Raw genomic sequence first — 24488 nt, forward strand, 5'->3', positions numbered from 1 at the left:
GTTTTTACAGGAAAATGGTATACAAACTTGCCCCTGATGTGTCCATTAAATACAATGAGTAATGTAATCCAATAATGCAGTTATTTAAGGTTGGTTTCAGACTTGTGTACGGGAGTGCTGTGGATGGCAGCGTACTTCCTCCCTTCTTCCTCCCGGAAACCACGCCTACGCTCCGTCTACGCCTCCTTACGTCCTGTGGTGCCCTGCGTACCTGTCTTTATCATTGGGTACGCAGGAACGTACGCTGGTTGCGGATGCCTCCGCATGCGCCGTTTGGACGCTGCGTCCAAACGGCACATGCGGAGGCATCCACAAACAGCGTACGTTCTGCATACCCAATGTTAAAGATAGGTACGCAAGGCACCGCAGGACGCAAGGAGGCATAGGCAGAGCGTAGGCGTGGTTTCAAGGAGGAAGAAGGGAGGAAGTACGCTGCCATCCGCAGCCCTCCCGTAAGCAAGTCTGAAACCAGCCTAAGATAGATAAAATTTAATAAATGTCCAAGCAATAAACACAAAGAGAGCTGATCGCACTCCAAATATAAACAACATAATATCGTAGCATAATGCACAGTCGAGGAACTTACTGTATATATGCGTGTTAAAGCCAAGTTTTTCAGCACGTTTTTTTTGTGCTGAAAACGCCCCCCTCGGGTTATACAGAAGCCAATTGTCCCAGAAAGACGGCCGGGAAGGGGGAGCGGCAGAGCAGTGAGTCACAGAGGCAGGAGCCTGGTGGCTGTTTCTAAAGCCTGTGCCACTGCGCTGGCAGTGAATATTCATTTCTCTGTAATGGCGCACAGCGACAGCCGCCGGCTTCCAGCACACATCCTACATACCTTCCCTGCGTTCCCTCACTGCATATTGTTCGTTCCAGAACCAGCAGCTCTTCCGACCAACCGATCATGTGGCCCAGCTCATTAAGGTGATGAGCGGGGCCACTCAACAGCTCTTTACATAGAATCATAGTCTCTACAAGTACTGATATATTTAAAAAATAAATAAAAAATAAACTGGGTGGTCTTACAGGGAACCTGTCACCAGGTTTTTCCTATCGCCACGACAGCACCCACAACGAGAGAGGGGATCCGCCCACCTTCCGGACAGGAACCTACAGGTTAAAAAGGGGCGGTCCCCCTCGCCCTCCAGTTTGGGTTCCTGTCCGGACGGCGGGAGCCTACAGGTTTTTTCGTTCACTTACCCGGCACTTCCGCCAAGCCTCTGTGCGGTGTCCAGGTGAGAACGGCAGAGTCGGGGGCCCGGAAGCAGCGTCGGGGGAAGTCCTGTTTCCAGCTTCCCCCCTCGTCTGGCAAGGAGCGGCAGGACCGAGCGGTCGAGGTGGCGTTCCCGGGGGAAGGCGCGCCGCCCCGGGTCGTCCACGTGCGCGACGCTGCGGGAGCAGGTCGGCGCTTATGACCCGGAAGTGATCTAACGACTTCCGGAGGAGGCCGGGAGGAGGAGCGCGGGACCTTTGAAAATAGGCAGCGCTTGGTGAGTGGTGTGCGGCAACATGTCTTCCACAGGAGACGCCGAACACCGACAGGAGAAAGGAGCAGCAGCAGATCTCATAGTGGAGATGTGGCACGTGGACAGCAGGACCCTGGCACGTCACGTCTCACCTCACCCCCTCAGAAACCGGTACTCTAAGGTCATCAGCAGTGGTGAGTTTAAAATCTGAACCATTGACTGATGCAACTGTCTTCTATACTATGCTTTGTTATAGGGGAAGAAGGTCTCAAAGTCTAAACATAAGCAGTGTGCGTTATGCACAGAACCACTACCTGACACCTATTTAAAGAGATTATGTCAGACGTGTATATGCCATACGTTAGAAGAAGAGGCCCCCCTCCGTGTATCGGATTTGAGGGAAGTAATTAGGGAAGAAATTAAATCGTCCCTTAGATCTAGACGGCATGAGAAGAGTAGTGTGGAAATAGTATCCGATTCCAGCCCTTCGTTGCAAGAGGGCGAGTGCTCGGAGAGCCCATCACCATCTTCCTCAGATGAGGAGGGAAGGCCTTGCTTTTCCACCGACCATATGGAGACTTTAATTAAGGCTGTCCGTGCAACTATGGGTATGGCAGAGAGTAAAGAACCGAAAACAACCCAAGAGATCATGTTCGCAGGGCTCAGCCAGAGAAATCGGAAAGCTTTCCCGGTGGTAGATACCATTAAGGATCTGGTCAAACGGGAGTGGGACAAGCTGGATAAAGGGTTCTTACCTTCGGCCGCAAAAAGAAGGTACCCCTTTGAGGATGACACCTTATCCCAGTGGATGAAGATCCCAAAAGTAGATGCGGCAGTAGCCTCTACCTCGAAAACAGCCTCGCTACCATTAGAGGATGTAGGACTCCTTAAAGATCCTTCAGACAGAAAGGCTGACATGCTTCTTAAAAAGTTGTGGGAAGCATCATCTGGAGCCTTTAAACCTGCAATCGCAGGCACCTGTACGGCGAGATCTGTTATGGTCTGGGTAACTCAGCTGGAAGAACAGCTTAAAGCTAAAGTACCCAGGGATAAATTGTTAAACTCCCTGTCTCAGGTCAGAGAAGGAGCGGCTTATCTAGCGGATGCCTCGATTGATTCCCTGAAATTGGCTGCAAGATCGGCGGGTCTCTCGAATGCAGCCCGACGGGCACTTTGGCTAAAGACCTGGAAGGGTGATGCTCAGGCAAAAGCCAAATTGTGCTCCATTCCGTGTAGGGGTGAGTGCCTATTCGGCCCGGTGCTGGATGACATCCTTGCAAAAGCAGAAGACAGAAAAAAGGGATTTCCTAAAATATTTAATCCCACTTTTAGGAATGCCTTCCGGAGGCGCATGCCCTTCAGGAAATTCCAGTCGGACCAGCAGGGATATAATCGTGACTGGGAGACGTCGGATCAAAAGAAGAAAGGTGGATACTATAAGAACCCTTCATCTTTCTCAAGACGTAGACGTAATTACAAATAAAACAAATCTACCAGTAGGGGGAAGACTAAGGTTCTTCTCAGCGGAATGGAAAAAGATAACTTCTAGTGCCTGGATAATGGGGGTAGTCGAGTCAGGATTAAAATTAGAATTTTTGAGAACTCCCCCAAATCATTTTGTTGTAACATCGCTGGACGCTCCGGCCCAACAACAGGCCTTAGAATTAGAGATTCAACAATTGCTTACAAAGCGAGTTATTGAAGAGGTACCAAAACATCAGGAGAAAACGGGTTTTTATTCTCCTCTATTCTTAATCTCTAAACCTGATGGGTCCTTTAGGACTATCATAAATTTGCGTAAATTGAATAAATATCTTCAGTACCACGCTTTTAAGATGGAATCCATTAAATCAACAACTAAGCTTTTATTTCCTAGGTGCTACATGTCGGTTTTGGATCTAAAAGATGCGTACTACCATCTTCCAGTTCACAGAAATCACCAGCAATTCCTCAGGATGACAGTATGGGTAAACCATCAGATTAAACATTTCCAATTTTTAGCAATGCCCTTTGGCCTGTCCATGGCTCCTAGAGTTTTTACAAAGGTTGTTTCGGAAGTAATGGCCCATATCAGGGAAAAGGAAACCCTTGTAGTGCCCTATCTAGACGATTTTTTAATCGTTGGAAATTCAATTGCTCAGTGTACATCTAGGGTAAATGCCATAATATCATCCTTACAGGAACTCGGATGGATAATCAACTGGAAAAAGTCAAAACTGGAACCCACAAGACGTCAAATGTTCCTAGGAGTTCTTCTAGACTCTGAATGATTTTCTGCTTCTTCTCTTCTGGTAGGAAGGATGACTGATTTTCTAAGAGTCACGGCCGTAAGGAAAGCTCCAAACTTAAGTTTAAGAGACGCAATGTCTCTGCTAGGATCTTTGACTGCATGTATATCGGCGGTGAGATGGGCTCAGGCTCATACCCGAATGCTTCAATACGAAGTTCTTCAGGCAGAAAAAGATCTTCAAGGTGCTCTGAGCAGAAGGTTCAGTCTATCAACCGCCACTCTTCATGATCTGAGATGGTGGCTCAATCTAGCACATTTATCAAAAGGAGTTCTCTGGACCATCACTCCGGACAACATAGTTACAACAGATGCCAGTCCGTTCGGTTGGGGAGCCCATATGGGAGACAGTCTAACCCAGGGGCGTTGGTCGACTCAAGAGTCCCAGAATTCCTCAAATCTAAGAGAGCTTGCTGCAGTCAATCAGGCTCTTCTTTGCTTACTACCATCCCTGAGGAATTCGCATGTACAAATACAAACAGACAATATGACTGTGGTGGCCTACATCAATCATCAGGGGGGGACAAGATCACGATCCCTAATGATCACTACAGCACAGATATTGTCTCTGGCCGAGAATCACTTACAATCCCAGTCGGCGGTTCATATAAAAGGGGAGCTCAATATAGAGGCGGACTACCTCAGTCGCCATTCCGTTCGTCAGGGAGAGTGGTCCCTAAACCAACACATATTCGATCAAATAGTCAATCTGTGGGGATTACCGATAATAGATCTGTTTGCCACCAGGGAGAACAGGAAGGTCAGGAGGTTCGCGTCCTTACACATGGCAGACCAACCATTCATAGTGGATTCCCTTCGTGTCCGTTGGGACTTCCAGCTGGCATACGCCTTTCCCCCTATGTGTCTAATTCCGATAGTTCTCAGGAAGATCCGGGAGGAAAGAGCCAGAGTGATTTTAATCGCCCCCTTCTGGCCCAGGAGGCCTTGGTTTTCTCTCCTCAGGACAATGTCTGTGACCGATCCCTGAGTATTGCCAGTGGTTCCAGAACTCCTTTCTCAAGGTCCATTTCGTCATCCTAATTCGGAGACTCTTCACTTAACGGCTTGGAACTTGAGAGGGAGCTTCTGAAGGAGAGGGGGTTCTCTAGTGCTTTAATAGCTACCTTATTGAAAAGCAGGAAGGAGGTTACTACAAAGATTTATACAAAAATTTGGAAAAAATTCCTTATGTTTTATCAGCAACCATTAGGAGATAATGCTCCAATTTCAGCTATTTTAGAATTTCTTCAGAAAGGCTGGGAATTGGGTTTAGCAGTCAACACTCTGAGAGTTCATGTTTCAGCCTTGGGAGCTCTATATAACAGTGATATAGCTGGTAATAGATGGGTTGCTAGGTTTATTAAGGCATGTCAGCGTTCTAACCCAATCCATATTACAAGAGTACCCCCTTGGGACCTAAATTTGGTGCTTGAGGCATTGACCGAACCTCCTTTTGAGCCATTAGGTTCTATTTCGATAAAAAATTTAACCTTAAAGACAGCCCTACTCTTAGCATTAACGTCTACCAGGAGGGTCAGTGATATACATGCGTTATCAGTAGATCCTCCCTATCTAATAATTCTCCAGGATAAGATTGTCTTAAAACCTGATCCTGCATACTTGCCAAAAGTAGCAACTAAATTTCATAGAAGTCAGGAGATTTATTTACCATCTTTCTATGAAAATCCAGGTTCAGAAGAGGAGAAGAAATATCATACCCTAGATGTTAGGAGGGCAATATTAGAGTACCTGGATAGGACACAAAGCTGGAGACAGAGTAGGGCTCTGTTTATTTCTTTCCAGAATCGGAAAAAGGGTTCTGGTGTCACGAAGAACTCTATCGCTAGATGGATTAGAGAAGCGATATGTCTTGCCTACTCTGCCAGGGGAATAACACCACCAGAAGGCATCAGGGCGCACTCCACTCGGGCCATGGCATCATCCTGGGCGGAGAAGGCAGATGTCCCCATTGAAATGATATGTAAGGCGGCAACTTGGTCATCACCTTCCACCTTTTATAAACACTATCGCCTTGATCTATCTGCAAATTCCAGCTTACAGTTTGGCCGTTCAGTACTTAGTGCCGTGGTCCCTCCCAGTTAAATAGTCTTTGAAAGTCTCTCGTTGTGGGTGCTGTCGTGGCGATAGGAAAACCGGTTTTTACGTACCGGTAATAGGATTTTACAGAGTCCACGACAGCACCCATACATCCCCCCCCCCCCCCGTATTTGGTTACTTATTCCTGCACTCTGTTGGAAGGGGTGCCTTAGAGATCACTCTATAGAGGTGGTGGTATTTAGTAGTGTTTAAGATAATATTGTCATGTACTGATTCATTGGCGGTATCCCTTGTACTCTGGAACACAAACTGGAGGGCGAGGGGGACCGCCCCTTTTTAACCTGTAGGTTCCTGTCCGGAAGGTGGGCGGATCCCCTCTCTCGTTGTGGGTGCTGTCGTGGACTCTGTAAAATCCTATTACCGGTATGTAAAAACCGGTTTTTCCCATATGAGGTGAGGCCAGTCCCTGTAAGTCCTCATATACCACATTCCAATATGCTGTATATATGCCCCTACTGCAGCCAGTAAGACAAGGAAAAGAGCTTTTATTATACTTCCCTATGGGGTGGTCCAGTGCGATGGGCGTTGCTGGTCTTGCTTTGGCGCCTCCTCTCTACTTGCGATGATTTCCTCCTTCTCTGCTTCGTGTAGATGATGCATCCTATGTTACCCACAAAGGAACCAGCATTGCGCTCCTGTACAGGCTTACTTTTCTCTGCCCTGTCGAGGGCAGAGTAAATTTCTGTAGTGTGCATGCGCTATCACTCTTTGGCCTTTTCCTGTGCTTGCGCACTGCATTACTTTTCTCTGTTCTTGACAGGACAGAGAAAAGTATGGCTGCACAGGAGCGCAATGCTGGATACTGTGTGATTGACATAGGACCACGTCATCCACATCAAGCAGTGCAGGAGGTTGGCGATCGCAAGAAGAGAGGAAGTGCCAGATCCAAACCAGCCACACCTATCAGACCGGACCTACCTTGTCCTTGGGGGCTATATACAGCATATTAGAATGCTGTAAATGAGGGCTTACAGGTACTGGCTTTACCTCATATGGGAAAGACCGGGTGACAGTTTACCTTAAAAAAAAAAAAAAAAAAAAAAAAAAACGAACTGGCAACAATGGCTTGCAAAGGACACTGCTGCAATTTTTTTCAGATCCTTCAGTTCTCGTATATTCATGATGGAAGCCAATGTTAACATTTGCTTCCATAACTTATATAAAAATATGAAGACCTGTTCCTGTTTTTTTTTTTTTTTCTTATAACCACTGCTTAGTTCCATTACAAAAAATAAAAATACAAAATCCCACACTTGATGCTAAGCCGTGGTTTATTTATACATAACCATACTTCTCCTCACATGTTTCTTCTTGCTTTGTGCTAGACTGCATGTAGTTCTCAGGGAGGGTAAAAGATTGACAGCACCTAACGTCACTGAGTTCCTGTCTACTTTCTGAGTGTCCACTGAATTTGTGCCTGGAAACGATTAGTGATAGGCAAAGTCAAACATGAACCTATAAGGAAGACAACGTCAACAGAGAAGTGGAAAATGAAGATTGCAAAGTGTAAAAGTTTGAGCACCCCTGGTCTAAATTACTGTTATTGTGAACAGTTAAGCAAGTTGAAAACGAAATGATCTTTAGAAGGCCTAAAGTTAAAGATGACACATATCCTTTGTATATTAGGCAAAACATTTTTTTCCATGTTTTACATTTTAAAAATTCCAAAAAGGAAATGGGCCGATGCAAAAGTTTGGGCACCCTGCATGGTTAGAACCTAGTAGCCCATTTGAAAGTATCACCACTTGTAAATGCTTTTTGTAGCCAGATAAGAGTCTTTAAATTCTTATTTGAGGAATTTTCATGTATTCTTCTTTGGAAAATTCTTCCAATTCTGTGAGATTCCTGGGTCATCTTGCATGCACAGCTATTTTGAGGTCTGGTCACAGATTTTCAATGATGTTCAGATCAGAGAAGTGTGAGGGCCATTGTAAAACCTTCAGCTTGCGCTTGAGGTAGTCTATTGTGGATTTTGATGTATGTTTAGGATCATTATCCACGTGTAGAAGCCATCCTATTTTAAACTTCAGGTTTTTTACAGATGGTGTTATGTTTGTATCAAGAATGTGTTGAAATTTCATTGAAACCATTCTTCTCTCTACCCATGAAATGTTCCCCGTGCCATTTTCTGCAACAGAGCCCCAAACCATGATTGTTCTACCCCCATGCTTAACGGTTGGCGAGACGTTCTTTTCCTGAAATTCTGTGCTCTTTTTCTGCACACATAACTTTGATCATTGTGGCCAAAGCGTCCTATTTAACCTCATCAGTCCACAGGACTTGTTTCCAAAATGCATCAGACTTGTTTAGATTTTCTTTTTTATACTTCTGATGCTGAATTTTATGAGGAGGACGCAGGAGAGGTTTTCTTCTGATGATTCTTCCATGAAGGCCATGTTTGTGCAGGTGTCTCTGAACAGTAGAACAAAATACCACAACTACAGAGTTCACTAAATCTTTCTTAAGGTCTTTTGCAGTCAAGCGGGAGTTCTGACTTGCCTCTCTAGCAATCCTATGAGCAGCTCTACCTGAAATTTTGCTTGGTCTTCCATATCGTATCTTGACCTCCACTGTTCCTGTTAGCTGGCATTTTTTAATTACAATTTGACTGCGGAAAGGGAAACTTTGCTATCTTCTTATAGCCTTTTTGTCATGCACAGTGTGAGAAGACTAAGTGCAACACGAGGGGAAGAGGGGAAGTATGCCCAAATGCTTGGGAAAGAGGGAGGGGAGACCTCTAGGCCGCTCTAATAGCACCCTGCCTCCCCTACCATCCCTATATTGGTTCCACACCAATAGCCGAGCAGGAACCTAAGCCCTATATATCCCTAGAGCTAGGCTCTGAATAGGAAAGGGGGGATGAGCACTGGTCAGTCCCCACTGTATGCTAAAGAGAAGGGAGATAAACAAGGGGGAAGCAACTTAGCTTGTGCATGCTCATAGAAGTAACAACAAATGTCCTCCAACACCACCAGAGATGAAGTAAGCAGACTGCTATAGGTCCAACCCTTCACAAGAGAAAATGTGAATATCACCGGCGACTCCCTGAAGCAGACTAAGTCTATAAACGCCAAGGTCCAGGTGTGTCAATTAGAGCCGGAGGGAGATTGCCACTGGCTTCAAATGTCAGAAGGATTAAGAAGGCATCTGCAATGCCAAACACAGAGACCTTCTGCAGCCAGATGCAGAACAACTGTCTGTAGCATCTGTCACGCCCATGACACTTTTCCTGCTTTGTGGGCCTCCACCATTTTCACTTTCAGAGTGTTAGGTAGATGCTTAGAGAAACCCATGGCAGATGTTTATGGCACAAGGTTAGAGGAGGCTGGGTTTTTATAAAGCTGAGATATCTGAATCACATGGCCTTTCCTAACAATGATAGTGAACAAGCCGTAACCCTAACAGGCTTATTAAGGTCTGAAACCTTGGTCAGCATAAGCCGAGTTTTTCAGCACATTTAGGGGGCTGAAAACGCGCCCCTAGGCTTATACTCGAGTGAGGGTCCCAGAAGATGGAGGGAGAACGGCAGCGGTGGAGCAGCTGGTCACAGAGGTAGGAGCCGGCTACTGCGGCTAAAGCTTGTGCCTCCTGCTAAAGAGAAATTAATATTCATTGTGCTGGCAGTGAATATTCATTTATCTGTAATAGCGGGCACAGTAGTTGCAGCAGCCAGGCAGTCACGTGTGCTCTCTACTTTAGAGAAATGAATATTCACTTCTCTCCACTCCCATGCGAGTGGGGTGAAGTGAATATTCATTTCTCTTAAGTAGCGGGCACACGTGACCGCACGGCCGTTGCAAGAAGCCGGCGGCTGCAGGTGACACTGAGCGCGCTACTAAATAGCAATGAATATTTCCTGCCCTCAACGCACATTGTCCCGGCGTAGAAAGCAGTGAGTATTCCGGTAGCTGTGCTCTGCTTGTAAGCAGTGCATGACGACACTGCTATGCGCGTCTTACAAGCATAAATCAGCTGCTTGCAAGGGAACAAGACGCTGCGAGGGAGCACAGGAATGGTAAATAGGATGATTTTTTTTGATGGGGGCCATGCATACAAGGATAGAGATAAGAAGTTGTGCAGACCAGGATAGGGATGAGGAGCCATGCAGACCAGGATAGGGATGAGGAGCCATGCAGACCAGGATAGAGATGAGGAGCCATGCAGACCAGGACGGGGATGAGGAGTCATGCAGACCAGGATGGGGATGAGGGGCCATGTTGACCAGGATGGGGATGAGGGGGCCATGTACACCAGGATGGGGATGAGGCGGCCATGTACACCAGGATAGGGATGAGGGTACAATGCATACCTGGCTTATACTCAAGTCAATAAGTTTTGCCAGTTTTTTGTGGTAAAACTAGGTGCCTCGCCTTATACTCGAGTATATGCAGTATATATATTTATTTGCCTAAAATGAAAAGTACAATGAAAAGTACATGTGTCATCTTTAACCCCTTTACCCCCAAGGGTGGTTTGCACGTTAATGACCAGGCCAATTTTTACAATTCTGACCACTGTCCCTTTATGAGGTTATAACTCTGGAATGCTTCAACGGATCCCGCTGATTCTGACACTGTTTTCTCGTGACTAGTGTTGAGCATTCCGATACTGCAAGTATCGGGTATCGGCCGATACTTGCTGTATCGGAATTTCCGATACCGAGATCCGATACTTTTGTGGTATCGGGTATCGGGTATCGCAACAACATTAATGTAATAATGTGTAAAAAAGAGAATTAAAATAAAAAATATCGCTATACTCACCTGTCCGACGCAGCCGGGATCTCAGCGAGGGAACCGGCAGCGTTGTTTGTTTAAATTTCGCGCTTTTACTTGGTTACGTGAAGTCCCGGCTTGTGATTGGTCAGGGCGGCCATGTTGCCGGGACGCGGACCAATCACAGCAAGCCGTGACGAAATTACGTCACGGCTTGCTGTGATTGGTCCGCGTCCCGGCAACATGGCCGCCATTAACCAATCACAAGCCGTGACGTCACGGGAGGCTGGACATGCGCGTATTTTGAAAAGCGCGCGTGTCCAGCCTCCAGTGACGTCCCGGCAACATGGCCGCCATTAACCAGTCACAAGCCGTGACGTCACGGGAGGCTGGACATGCGCGTATTTTGAAAAGCGCGCGTGTCCAGCCTCCCGTGACGTCACGGCTTGTGATTGGTCAGGGCGGCCATGTTGCCGGGACGCGGACCAATCACAGCAAGCCGTGACGAAATTACGTCACGGCTTGCTGTGATTGGTCCGCGTCCCGGCAACATGGCCGCCATTAACCAATCACAAGCCGTGACGTCACGGGAGGCTGGACATGCGCGTATTTTGAAAAGCGCGCGTGTCCAGCCTCCAGTGACGTCCCGGCAACATGGCCGCCATTAACCAATCACAAGCCGGGGCGTCACTGGAGGCTGGACACGCGCGCTTTTCAAAATACGCGCATGTCCAGCCTCCCGTGACGTCACGGCTTGTGATTGGTTAATGGCGGCCATGTTGCCGGGACGCGGACCAATCACAGCAAGCCGTGACGTAATTTCGTCACGGCTTGCTGTGATTGGTCCGCGTCCCGGCAACATGGCCGCCCTGACCAATCACAAGCCGGGACCTCACGTAACCAAGTAAAAGCGCGAATTTTAAACAAACAACGCTGCCGGTTCCCTCGCTGAGGTCCCGGCTGCGTCGGACAGGTGAGTATAGCGATATTTTTTATTTTAATTCTTTCTTTTACACATTAATATGGTTCCCAGGGCCTGAAGGAGAGTTTCCTCTCCTTCAGACCCTGGGAACCATCAGGAATACCGTCCGATACCTGAGTCCCATTGACTTGTATTGGTATCGGGTATCGGTATCGGATTGGATCCGATACTTTGCCGGTATCGGCCGATACTTTCCGATACCGATACTTTCAAGTATCGGACGGTATCGCTCAACACTACTCGTGACATATTGTACTTCATGATAGTGGTAAAATTTCTTTGATATAAGGCTGGTTTCACATTTGCGTTTGTTGCCACAGCGTTTGTACCGCATATAAATGCATGCGTCGTGTTTTCCTATATTTAACATTAAAAACGCATGCGTTTTTTTTGGTTCGCGTTTTGCCGCGTTTGACGACGCATGCGTCGTCTCGTCGTTTGCGGCTTGGCGCGGAAATGCAACATGTAGTAATTTCTAGAGGCGTCTATTTGCCGCCAGGAAACGCATGCGGTCGATTGCGCAAGGATTGCGACCAAAAAACGCATTGCTGTCTATGTAAACGCATGCGTTTTTTAGCACATGCGTTTGGTTGCGTTTTTGAACGCATGCGTTTCAATTGAGAAAAACATGTCTAGACACTGATAAGCCACCCCCCATCATCAAGGTGATAAAAGGGAGGGTGTGGACAGTTGCAGGTCACTTCTCAGCAGACAGCCAAGCAGAGCAGACGGCCCACAGTGGACAGCCAAGCAGAGCAGACGGCCCACAGTGGACAGCCAAGCAGAGCAGACGGACCACAGCACCTTGGAGCAAACAAGCCTCAGAACAATGTGAGTATATCCTAGCCAATGCCTCTATTTTCTGTCTCTACATGTCCTAATTTCTTGCATTTCTTTCTTTCTACATGCATCAGAATGTCTTCTTCGGATTCTTCTTCTGGTGAGGAGTTTCGGCCAGGACAGTCGGAAGTGGAGCATGTCAGTGAGGTGAGTACTTGCCTCGTCAGATTGGTAAGTATTCACTGTCACATCGACACATGTGACAATTTTAATTTTTCTTTTAGAGCTCTTCTACTGCGGCAAAGACAGGGCAGGAGCAGCGGAGTCAAGGTCCGGTGGCAAGACGGCAGCGGGTACATATACAAGGCTGACTGTCCTCAGTGTAATATTCTTGAATCTTCCTTTCTTTCCATTCCTATTTCTTTACTTTTTTCTTGTGGAATCCTTTTGTATGTTGACTTTACTATTCATGCCATTTCTCAGCATCTTTTTTCTTTCTTTTCCTTCTGTTAATTGAGCAAACTGTAATGACTTTCTTTAATTTTTAGGTTTCACAACGGGAGGATGATCTGATCGAGAATGACCTCCTCATCCCCCTGGTCCAGGAGAGAGTCCCGTTGTGGGACACCCGGGATCCACTGCACTCAAACAACGTGACGATCCGGCGGTTATGGAATGAGGTGGCCCAAGCGATGTGGGATGGCTGGAACAACGCCCCGACACGGGTCCGAGCTGCATTTGGTAAGTATTGCACTGCAGTGTGAAGCAGCAGAGACCTTGGCCATGCTCACTCGACTGTGTGTGATGAAAGAAACTTTCTGGAGTTTCTCTCATCACACACAGTTGTGTGAGCACGGCCAAAAGTACTTTTTCTGAACAACATTTTTTTTAAACAGTATCCAAAGTCAAAACATGTTGGCGTTCGATGAAGGACGGCTTCAACAAGGACCTGCGTCAAGAGAGCCGTGTTCCCAGTGGTTCAGGAGCAAGGATCAGACGCTACAAATACCATCGCGTTCTGTCATTTTTAAGACCGGTCCTTGCCCAGAGAACGTAAGTATTTATCACGTGCATTAGGTTGTATTGTATTGCCATAATCTGTATTTTTACATTCCACAGGATTTTGCGTCTGTTAAATTTTTGATAGTAAATTTCTTTTTCCTTTTTTCACAGCACATACAGCACTACTGTTGGCCCAGGTTCTGGAGTGGTTCTTCATCCGACAGCCACGGACCCGTCCCAGCCATCAAGCAGCGCAGCAGCAAGTGGGCCTTCCACACTAACTGGAGACCAGGGAGCTGGTCCATCAGGTCTTCCCCTTTCGCAGTCCTCTTCCACTGCCCCCTTTTTTTTGGGCTCCTCCCGGCAGCTGCAGAGGGCTTCGGACAGGTCACTCATGCCCGAGTTTTTGCACTTGAGCTCGGTTTTACACGAAGCAATCAAGGCTTTGGGTGACCGAATGGATGTTTCACATAACCTCTTGAATGCACGTATCCAGGAGGTCAGCAAAAGCCTTGATCAAGTGAAAGCCGACCTCCAAAGGCCAGCACATCATTTTTTTAATCAAATTAAGCAGGGCATGTCGGAACACCTTACTCCTGATCTCCAGCTGAGTGTCATGCAGGCCTGCTTACGTACAGGCTATGCAGCAGAGTCGGTATTTCCAGCAGACAGTGGCGGCATATCCAACTGTGCCTTCACTGTCACGATTGTCCTCAATGCCGACCTCTGCTGCATCCCACTGCACGGCCACCTCAATTCCTTCCACAGCCGGACACCACTACAGCACCACCACCATGCCGAGTGCAGTTGGACATCCCACCGCCACCACCATGACATCCGCTGCTCCTGCTTGGACCTCCTCCACTGACACACGATGCAGCAGGACCCTGGCATGGCCTTCCGTACCGCCACCTCCACGATGCAGCAGGACCCTGGCATGGCCTTCTGTACTGCCACCTCCACGATGCAGCAGGACCCTGGCATGGCCTTCCGTACCGCCACTTCCACGATGCAGCAGGACCCTGGCATGGCCTTCCGTACCGCCACCTCCACGATGCAGCAGGACCCTGGCATGGCCTTCCGTACCGCCACCTCCACGATGCAGCAGGACCCTGGCATGGCCTTCCGTACCGCCACCTCCACGATGCAGCAGGACCCTGGCATGGCCTTCCGCTCTACGAGCGCTATGGACTCTGGCATGGCTGCACGCTCTACGAGCGCTATGGACTCTGGCATGGCTGCACGCTCTACGAGCGCTATGGACTCTGGCATGGCTGCACGCTCTACGAGCGCTATGGACTCTGGCATGGCTGCACGCTCTACGAGCGCTATGGACTCTGGCATGGCTGCACACTCTACGAGCGCTATGGACTCTGGCATGGCTACATGCTCTACGAGCACTATGGACTCTGGCATGGCTGCACGATCTACGAGCACTATGGACTCTGACACAGTGCAGCCAGACCCTGACAGGTCACCCGCCCCCACGCCACGCCATATGAGCCCACCAAGACCTCCCACAACCAGGCAACCCAAAAAAAAACAACAGAAAAAAAAAAAACAGAGGACTCTTAGCATTCCTCCCCCTTCACCTCCCAATGTGTCTGTAATGTCAGGTTTGTCTCACCCTTCCAGTGCGTCTCAAGCCTCTCGTGTCAAGCCCCATCCCCGAACTTCCAGACCCTTCTAGTTTCATTGCCCCTTCTCCTGCCACCTCTGAGTCATCCACGGTTAGCCAGGCCTCAGTTCTTCACACCCCCCGTTTACATCACTCTACCCCAAGCCGGCGCAGTAAAAAATAATTGTTTGAGTTGTTAACAAAATAAAAAAAGTTTGATTTGCCACAATTATGTTTGGTTTATTGTGTCTTCCGCCGTCGGCAACACACACCGTGCGCCAAGAAACTTCGCCACACACTTACTTTTTGGGCCATCATATCTCCACTAGTTAAAAATAAAAAGACTGCAGCTTTGTGTGTCTTTAGTATACAGGTATGAGGTGGCCCAAAAAATATTACATGTATCTCCATAATCTCTTTTTGTCTGTGCCTAGTGTGGCAGTCTGAAGAGAAAATGGTGGAAATACAGTGCAGACCTCTACTGAACAGGTCAGGTGTCAAAAAACTCATTAGTTATGACACCTGACCTGGTGAGTAGAGAGCTGCCTTGTATAACCACCATTTTCTCTTCATTATACATAATCTATTACACACAAATTGAGGGACAATGGTGGTCACACACTGCATATCTATGCTCACCTGCACAGGTGTCAGAAATAGTGAATTCATGAGCCTGTATATGTTTGTCATGAATTCATTATTTCTGACACCTGACTTGATGAGTATAGATAGTGTGACAGTGATTGTCTCTTCAGTTTGTGTCCAATGGATACAGGAGAAGAGAATCATGACGCAATGACGTCAACAAGCTTACCAATAAAGCAACATGGCTGCCATTACTAGCAGTATGTGGCCAGTGTTTTATATCAGTATTTGTAAGCCAAAACAAGGAGTGGAACAATTAGAGGTAAATTATTATAAAAACCTAATAACTAGCACCTCTGCTTTTATCACCCACTCCTGGTTTTGGATTACAGAAACTGATATTAAATACAGATCAAATACTGCCAGTTTTAGGACAGCCTTGGTTTGTAGAGGAAAAAGATAGGAGACAAGGTCAACACAACCAAAACTAAAGTTTATTAATGAGAAATATTATTATCATTGTAGAAAATTACTGGTACAGATGTAATTACAACAGGACATTTACACAACATTGTCCTGCCATGACACACGTCCAATATCTGAATCAAAAAAGGCAGCAAATTGGTCCTGCATGTGACCAACGGCTGCAGTTGACCGCAGCGGGTGATGCTGGAAATCGGGCAGTGGGTGTGCAACTGGTTCATCCAGTTCAATGTTGGGTTGCTCCTTAACCATTATATAATTGTGCAGAACCACACAGGCTTTGACCACCTCGTCGACTGTTTCCACTTTTAGATTTATGGCTGATGCAAGAATGTGCCATTTAGCGACCAGAATGCCAAAGGTACACTCTACAGTTCTTCGGGCCCTGGTCAGTCTGTAGTTAAAGATCCTTCTAGTGTGGTTCAAGTCCCGACTGGAATAGGGCTTCAGGAGGTTTTCACACATCTGAAAGGCCTCATCCCCAACCATAACAAATGGCATCGGTGGACCTTGAGTGTTGGGGAGACGTTGTGGCGGGGGAAAATTGAAATTGTTGCCATACACACGGCGGCCCATATCCGAGTTCTTGAAAGTCTGGGAATCGTTGCCACGTCCAAAAGCTCCAATGTCCACGGCGATGAAGCGACAGTTCGCATCAGCTATTGCCATGAGCACAGAAAAATATTTTTTGTAATTCAAGTACTCCGATCCTGTTCTGGCTGGTTTGATAATGCGAATGTGCTTTCCATCCACCGCTCCTAAACAGTTGGGGAAATCACACACACTCCAGAATTTCTCCGCAATTTCTAGCCACATGTCGACGGTGGGTTGGGGTATAAACTCATCCCGGAGTACATTCCACAAAGCCTGGCAGGTGTCCACAACTATTCTGGACAGGGTGGATATTCCAAGCCGGTATTGGAAGTGGAGGGATGATAAACTCTCTCCGGTGGCCAGAAATCTGGAAGAAAAACAAACCCAAAAAACATTACAATCTATTCTTTTTATGGTGTGGTTACGCTAAAGAAAGAAAGGAAAATACCCCAAAAATACATGTCAGAAAACACTAAATTTGGGCTGTCATTGGTGTAGATTTTGAACGTACCTAAATGTAACCAGCAGATGTTCCTCGGGTGGAATCGCTCTACCGAGCTGGGTGTCCTGTCGCCGTATGGCTCCTTGGACACGAGAAAGCTAATCCCGGAATGAGTCTTGCGACATTCGTGTGTATTCCTGGAATTTCTCCGGGTTGGCATTAAGCTCGGCATAGAGCGTGTGGTAGGCTCCACGGCTCTCACGTAGTTCGATAATGGGGTGCCTCCAAAAACGTCTACGTTGTCTCCTTCTCCATGTTTGGCGATTTCTGTCTTGCTCCCAAGCAAAAGCACAGGCAAGAAACAGTTTGAAGCTGAAATCCAGGTTGAAATTAAAGCTCTCCATGCGAAGATCCATCATGACACAGGATACAGTAGCAAACTGTTAAAATTTCAGTAGCCCTAGGGTCTATATATAGAGATTCCATAATACATGCCCTCTGTAGTCCCATTGGCGTTGTCTGGTTATCTAGATTTTTCTCTTGTGAAATTTCTCATCATGCGCACCAAAAAGGCAAACGCAGGAAAAAACGTGTACAAACGCGGCATTTTTTTAACCGCATGCGTCAAAAAACGCCGCGTTTGTACGCGTTTACATGCGCTTTTTCCACCACTTGCGGATGCGTTTTAAACGCTGTTTATTTAGACGCCAATGTGAAACTAGCCTTACTTGCGTTTATTTGTGAAAATAATGAAAATTTGCCAAAAATTTTGAACATTTCACATTTTTCCAGCTTTTAATTTTCATGCCTTTAAATTACAGAGATATGTAACACAAAATACTTAATAAGTAACATTTTCCACAAGTCTACTTTATATCAGCACAATTTTGGAAGCAAATTTTTTTTTGTTAGGGAGTTACAAGGGTTAAATGTTGACCAGCGATTTCTCATTTTTACAACACCATTTTTTTCATTCTAAAAACTGCACCCCTTAAGGTGCTCAAAACCACATTTAAGAAGTTTATTAACCCTTCAGGTGCTTCACAGGAATTTTTGGAATGTTTAAAAAAAAATGAACATTTAACTTTTTTTCACCAAAAATTACTTCCGATCCAATTTGTTTTATTTTACCAAGGGTAACAGGAGAAGTTGGACCGAAAAAGTTGTTGTTCAATTTGTCCTGAGTACGCTAATACCCCATATGTAGGGGTAAACCACTGTTTGGGCGCACGGCAGAGCTCAGAAGGGAAGGAACACCGTTTTACTTTTTCAACGCAGAATTGGATGGAATTGAGATCGGACGTCATGTTGTGTTTGCAGAGCCCCTGATGTGCCTAAATGGTGGAAAACCCCCAATTCCAACACAACCCTAACCACACCCCTAACCCCAACACACCCCTAACCCTAACCACACCCCTAACCCGAACACACCCCTAACCCGAACACACCCATAATCCCAACCCTAACTATAACCATAACCACACCCCTAACCCTGACACACCCCTAATCCAACCGTAAATGTAATCCAAACCCTAACCCCAACTCTAACCCTAACTTTAGCCCCAACCCTAACCTTACCTTTAGCCCCAACCCTAACCCTAATGGGAAAATGGAAATAAACACTTTTTTTTTATTTTATTATTTTTCCCTAACTAAGGGGGTGATAAAGGGGGGTTTGATTTACTATTTATAGCGTATTTTTATAACGGATTTTTGTTTGGCAGCTCTCACACACTAAAAGACCCTTTTTAGTGCAAAAAAATAGTTTTCCATGCGTCACCACATATTTTGGTCCAGAGAGTCATGTGAGGTCTTGTTTTTTGCAGGACGAATTGTCGTTTTTATTTGTACTATTTTCAGGCACATGACAGTTTTTGATCACTTTTTATTCCGATTTTTGTTAGGCAGAATGAACAAAAACCAGATATTCATGAATTTCTTTTGGGGGGCGTTTATACCGTTCTGCGTTTGGTGAAATTGATGAAGCAGTTTTATTCTTCGGGTCAGTACGATTACAGCGATACCTCAGTTATATCATTTTTTAAAATATTTTGACGCTTTTATACAATAAAAACTATTTTATATAAAAAATAATTATTTTTGCATTGCTTTATTCTGAGGGCTATAACTTTTTTTATTTTTAGTTGATGATGCTGTATGGCGGCTCGTTTTTTGTGGGACAAGATGACGTTTTCAGTGGTACCATTTTTATTTAAATCCGTCATTTTGATCGCGTGTTATTCCACTTTTTGTTCGGCGGTATGATGATAAAGCATTGTTTTTTGCCTCTCTTTTTTTTTTTTTTTTTTACGGTGTTCACTGAAGGGGTTAACTAGTGGGACAGTTTTATAGGTTGGGTCGTTACGGACGTGGCGATACTAAATATGTGTACTTTTATTGTTTTTTTTTTTTATTTACATAAATAAATATATTTATTGGAACAATATTTTTTTCTTTCTTTATTTAGGATTTTCAAAAAAAATATTTTTACACAGTGTAATTTTTTTTTTTTACTTTTTTACATTGTCCCAGTGTGGTACATCACTATATATTGTCAGATCGCTGATCTGACACTTTGCAGAGCACTGGCTGTGCAGGAGGCTTGCCGGCGCCTTAGCAGGCGCTGACAAGCCACCTTCCTGCAGGACCCAGAAGGACCCAGTGGCAATCTTGGATCTGGGGGCCTGCAGGGAGGAGACCAAAGGAGACCCTCAGAACAACGCAATCACATCGCGTTGTTCTGAGGGTCTCGGGGAAGCACGGAGGGAGCCCCCTCCCTGCGCGATGCTTCCCTATGCCGCTGGAACGCTGCAATCTTGTTTCATCGCAGTGTTCCGGGGTTAAAGTGCCGGGAGCGGTCCGTGCCCGCTCCTGGCACATAGTGCTGGATCTCAGCTGTGATAATCAGCTGACACCCGACCGCGCTCCCCCCGTGAGCGCGGCTGATCGCATATGATGTACTGTCCCGTCGATGGTCATACAGGCGCAGGTCACCTCGACGGGATAGTACATCTGATGTCAAAAAGGGGTTAACATTAGCCCTTTTAGAGATCTTTCCATCCTCAACTTGCTTAACTGTTCACAATAAAAGTAATTTTTACCAGGGCTGCCCAAACTTTTACATGCCACTGTAATCTATTAGCCGCTGATTTGTGGTCACCTGTCCTAGTCAGTTGAATTGTATTACAATTTGTATGGAAATGTTCTACAATACTGTAATATAAATATATCAGTGTAGTGTTATTGATTAATAATAAAATCTCTTATTTTCTGCAGATGACTGCACCTGGATCTCAATGGGACATATATTTTCAGATTTTACAGCAGATGATCATGGTGAAAAATGTGAAGAGCATGCCATTATACAGGATACACCGCAAGCCCTTGTCAGAAAAAATCTGTCTTCAAATCCTTTTCAATATTCCCTTTCTTCAGCTTCATCAAAGACCAATATACAAAACAAAAGCCACAGAAGGATTGTTGGGCATCAAATGGTTCACAGAGGAGAGAGACCATTTTCATGTTCCGAATGTGGGAAATGTTTTAAACGGAAGTCAGTTTTAATTGTACATCAGAGAATTCACACAGGAGAAAAGCCATTTTCATGTTCAGAATGTGGGAAGAGTTTTACAGAGAATTCATATCTCGTTACACATCAGAGGAGTCACACAAAGGAGAAGCCATTTTCATGTTCAGAGTGTGGGAAATGTTTTAATTGGAAAAGAAACCTTATTGCACATCATAGAATTCACACAGGGGAGAAGCCATTTTTTTGTTCAGAATGTGGGAAATGTTATAGTGAGAAATCCACACTTGTTACACATCAGAGAGTTCACACAGGAGAGAAGCCATTTTCATGTTCACATTGTGGGAAAGGTTTTAATCAGAAAAAAAACCTTGTTACACATCAGAGAAGTCACACAGGGGAGATGCCATTTTCATGTTCAGAATGTGGGAAATGTTATAACGAGAAATCCAAACTTGCTAGACATGAGAGAATTCACAAAGGGGAGAAGCCATTTTTATGTTCAGAATGTGGGAAATGTTTTACCCAAAAATCACATCTTGTTAGACATCAAAGAATTCACACAGGGAAGAAGCCATTTTCATGTTCAAAATGTGGGAAATGCTTTAATCTGAAAACAAATCTTGATATTCATCAGAACATTCACACAGGGGAAAGGACATTTTTATGTTCAGAATGTGGGAAATGTTTTAATCGCAAAGCAAATCTTGTTCGACATAAGAGAATTCACACAGAAGATAATGCATTTTAATGTTCAGAATGTGGAAAACGTTTTGTAGAGAAATCATACCTTGTTAAACATCAGAGAATTCACACTGTCATGTTGTTGATATAGGAAAACAAATATTGCTCAGCGAAGTCACACGTGTTTAAAATGTGGAAAATGTTTTACAGAAAACTCACACATTGATAGACATTATGTCACATAGAGGGCAATTGTCATTTTCTTTCTTTTTAATCATTTTATTGAGAATATCTACAAGAAAAAAAAAACAAGTTATACTCAAGTAAAATCACACACTCACAAAAGTAAGGGAAAACAATCCAGAGCACTAAATGATTATTAAAAATTGTATAAAAAATGATACAATCTTTAAGTGAACCATTTCTACAAAATATTTCACATTTATGTATACTATTTTTGTATCTTTATGGTTGTCTGATGTCTTTGTCTTCCCTGCTATTTGACATTGGCAATGGAGACATGCTTCACATGATCAGGATAGTTGCTGAGGCAACCATTCAATGCCCGGCTTATGTTATCCATTTAGTACAGTGATCTGTTAATTTGATGAAACCAGTGGCCTGGATAGAAATCATGGGACCCTATAGCAAAGTGAAAATTGTCCCTCTTACTCCAACAAAAAACAAATACTGAGCTGGGTATTGCGTGTAGATGCCATCGCTGAACAGCATACCTCCCTACTTTAACAGTAAGGCTGGGGTCACACATGCGTGTTTTACGTACGTAAGAGCGCAAAAACTACGTACGTAAAACTCGCATTACATACGGCACAATTATTCTCAATGGGGCTGCTCCTATTAGCCGTATATTACGGTTCAGTATTATACGGCGTTCTACGGCCGTACAAAATCGCAGCATGCTGCGTTTGTCAGCGTATTGCGCAAATAATACGCCAATGAAAGTCTATGGGGGCGAGAAAAATACGGATTCCACACGGACCAGCAGTGTGACTTGCGAGAAATACGCAGCGCTGTTAGTGAAAAGTCGGTAATTCAATTGCCGGCTTTTCATTTCTCCTGCACAAACCCGACAGGATATGAGACATGGTTTACATACAGTAAACCATCTCATATCCCCTTTTTTTTGCATATTCCACACTACTAATGTTAGTAGTGTGTATATGCAAAATTTCAGCGCTGTAGCTGCTGAAATAAAGGGTTAAATGGCGGAAAAAATTGGCGTGGGCTCCCGCGCAATTTTCTCCGCCAGAATGGTAAAGCCAGTGACTGAGGGCAGATATTAATAGCCAGGAGAGGGTCCATGGTTATTGGCCCCCCCCGTGGCTAAAAACATCTGCCCCCAGCCACCCCAGAAAAGGCACATCTGGAAGATGCGCCTATTCTGGCACTTGGCCACTCTCTTCCCACTCCCTGTAGCGGTGGGATATGGGGTAATGAAGGGTTAATGCCACCTTGCTATTGGAAGGTGACATTAAGCCAGATTAATAATGGAGAGGCGTCAATTATGACACCTATCCATTATTAATCCAATTGTATGAAAGGGTTAAAAAACACACACACACATGATTTAAAAGTAGTTTAATGAAATAAACACAGCGGTTGTTGTAATAATTTATTGTTCTCGCAATCCATCAGGAACACCCTCGCTTGGAAAAATAATAAACGCACAAGATACATACCTTCTGGTGAACCGTCTCGTCCCACGAAGTAATCCATCTGAAGGGGTTAACTAATATTACAGGCAGGAGCCCTGCTAAATGCAGCTGTGCTCCGTGCCTGTAATCCCCGGCGAATGAATGAAATGTAGGTCATTGACCTACATTTCCTTCAGTCGCGGTGATGCGCCCCCTGGTGGATGTCCTCATATGACCTGGAGCGTGGGAAAAAGTTCCCAGGCTGCAGTTCATGAGAACATCCACCAGAGGGCGCCTCACCGCGACTCAATGTAAGTACAGATCACTGCTTTCCTTTCAGCACCCGGGGATTACAGGCACGAGCGAGTGGTTTATCGCAGCTCTGCCTGTAATATTAGTTAACCCCTTCAGATGGATTACTTCGTGGGACGTGATCTGACATCAGAAGGTATGTATCTTGTGCGTTTATTATTTTGCCAAGCGAGGGCCTGGAAATGGATTGCGAGAACAATAAATTATTACAACAACCGCTGTGTTTATTTCATTAAAATCCTTTTTAATCATGTGTGTGTGTGTGTTTTTTAACACTTTCCAACAATTGGATTAATAATGGATAGGTGTCATAATTGACGCCTCTCCATTATTAATCTGGCTTAATGTCACCTTACAATAGCAAGGTGGCATTAACCCTTCATTACCCCATATCCCACCGCTACAGGGAGTGGGAAGAAAGTGGCCAAGTGCCAGAATAGGCACATCTTCCAGATGTGCCTTTTCTGGGGTGGCTGGGGGCAGATGTTTTTAGCCACGGGGGGGCCAATAACCATGGACCCTCTCCTGGCTATTAATATCTGCCGTCAGTCACTGGCTTTACTGCTCTGGCGGAGAAAATTGCGCGGGAGCCCACGCCAATTTTTTCCGCCATTTAACCCTTTATTTCAGCAGCTACAGCGCTGAAATTTTGCACATACACACTACTAACATTAGTAGTGTGGAATATGCAAAAAAAAAGGGGATATGAGATGGTTTACTGTATGTAACCATGTCTCATATCCTGTCGGGTTTGTGAAGGAGAAATGAAAAGCCGGCAATTGAATTACCGGCTGTTCACAGATATCGCGCTGAATGAAATCTAAATACAGAATATATATATATGTGTCTCAATGACATATATATATATATATATATATATATATATATATATATATATATATATACTGTATATATGTTTTCCCTAACATTTGAGCACATAAATCCATTAGATGTCGGTTTTGCAAGCCTGCGCGAAAATCTCGCAGTACGGATGCCATACGGATTACATACGGAGGATGCCATGCGCAAAATATGCTGACACACCCTGACTACGGATCACTATTTTGGGAACATTTCTCCGTATTACGGCCGTAGTACGGACGTATAATACGTGGCGTATTGTCTTATGCTATGTGTGACTCCAGCCTTAGGCAAACAGGAGTAGTGCTCCTAGTGATGTCCATTAAATGTCCCTCCTATTACAGTACCAGTACCTTTTTCATGGTGCCCACAAATTGT

General features: G+C 45.2%; 1 protein-coding gene across 1 annotated transcript in view; it reads left to right on the forward strand.

Annotated features, from left to right (window-relative positions):
- LOC143768142 (uncharacterized) overlaps positions 1-24488 on the forward strand; it is a 127105-nt gene that overhangs the window by 32926 nt on the left and 69691 nt on the right. The window contains 1 exon segment of the mRNA XM_077256830.1: positions 20349-21415. Coding sequence (XP_077112945.1) covers positions 20349-21415 — 1067 coding nt within the window.

Source organism: Ranitomeya variabilis, chromosome 4, assembly GCF_051348905.1.
Source record: "Ranitomeya variabilis isolate aRanVar5 chromosome 4, aRanVar5.hap1, whole genome shotgun sequence".
NCBI classification, from domain to species: domain Eukaryota; kingdom Metazoa; phylum Chordata; class Amphibia; order Anura; family Dendrobatidae; genus Ranitomeya; species Ranitomeya variabilis.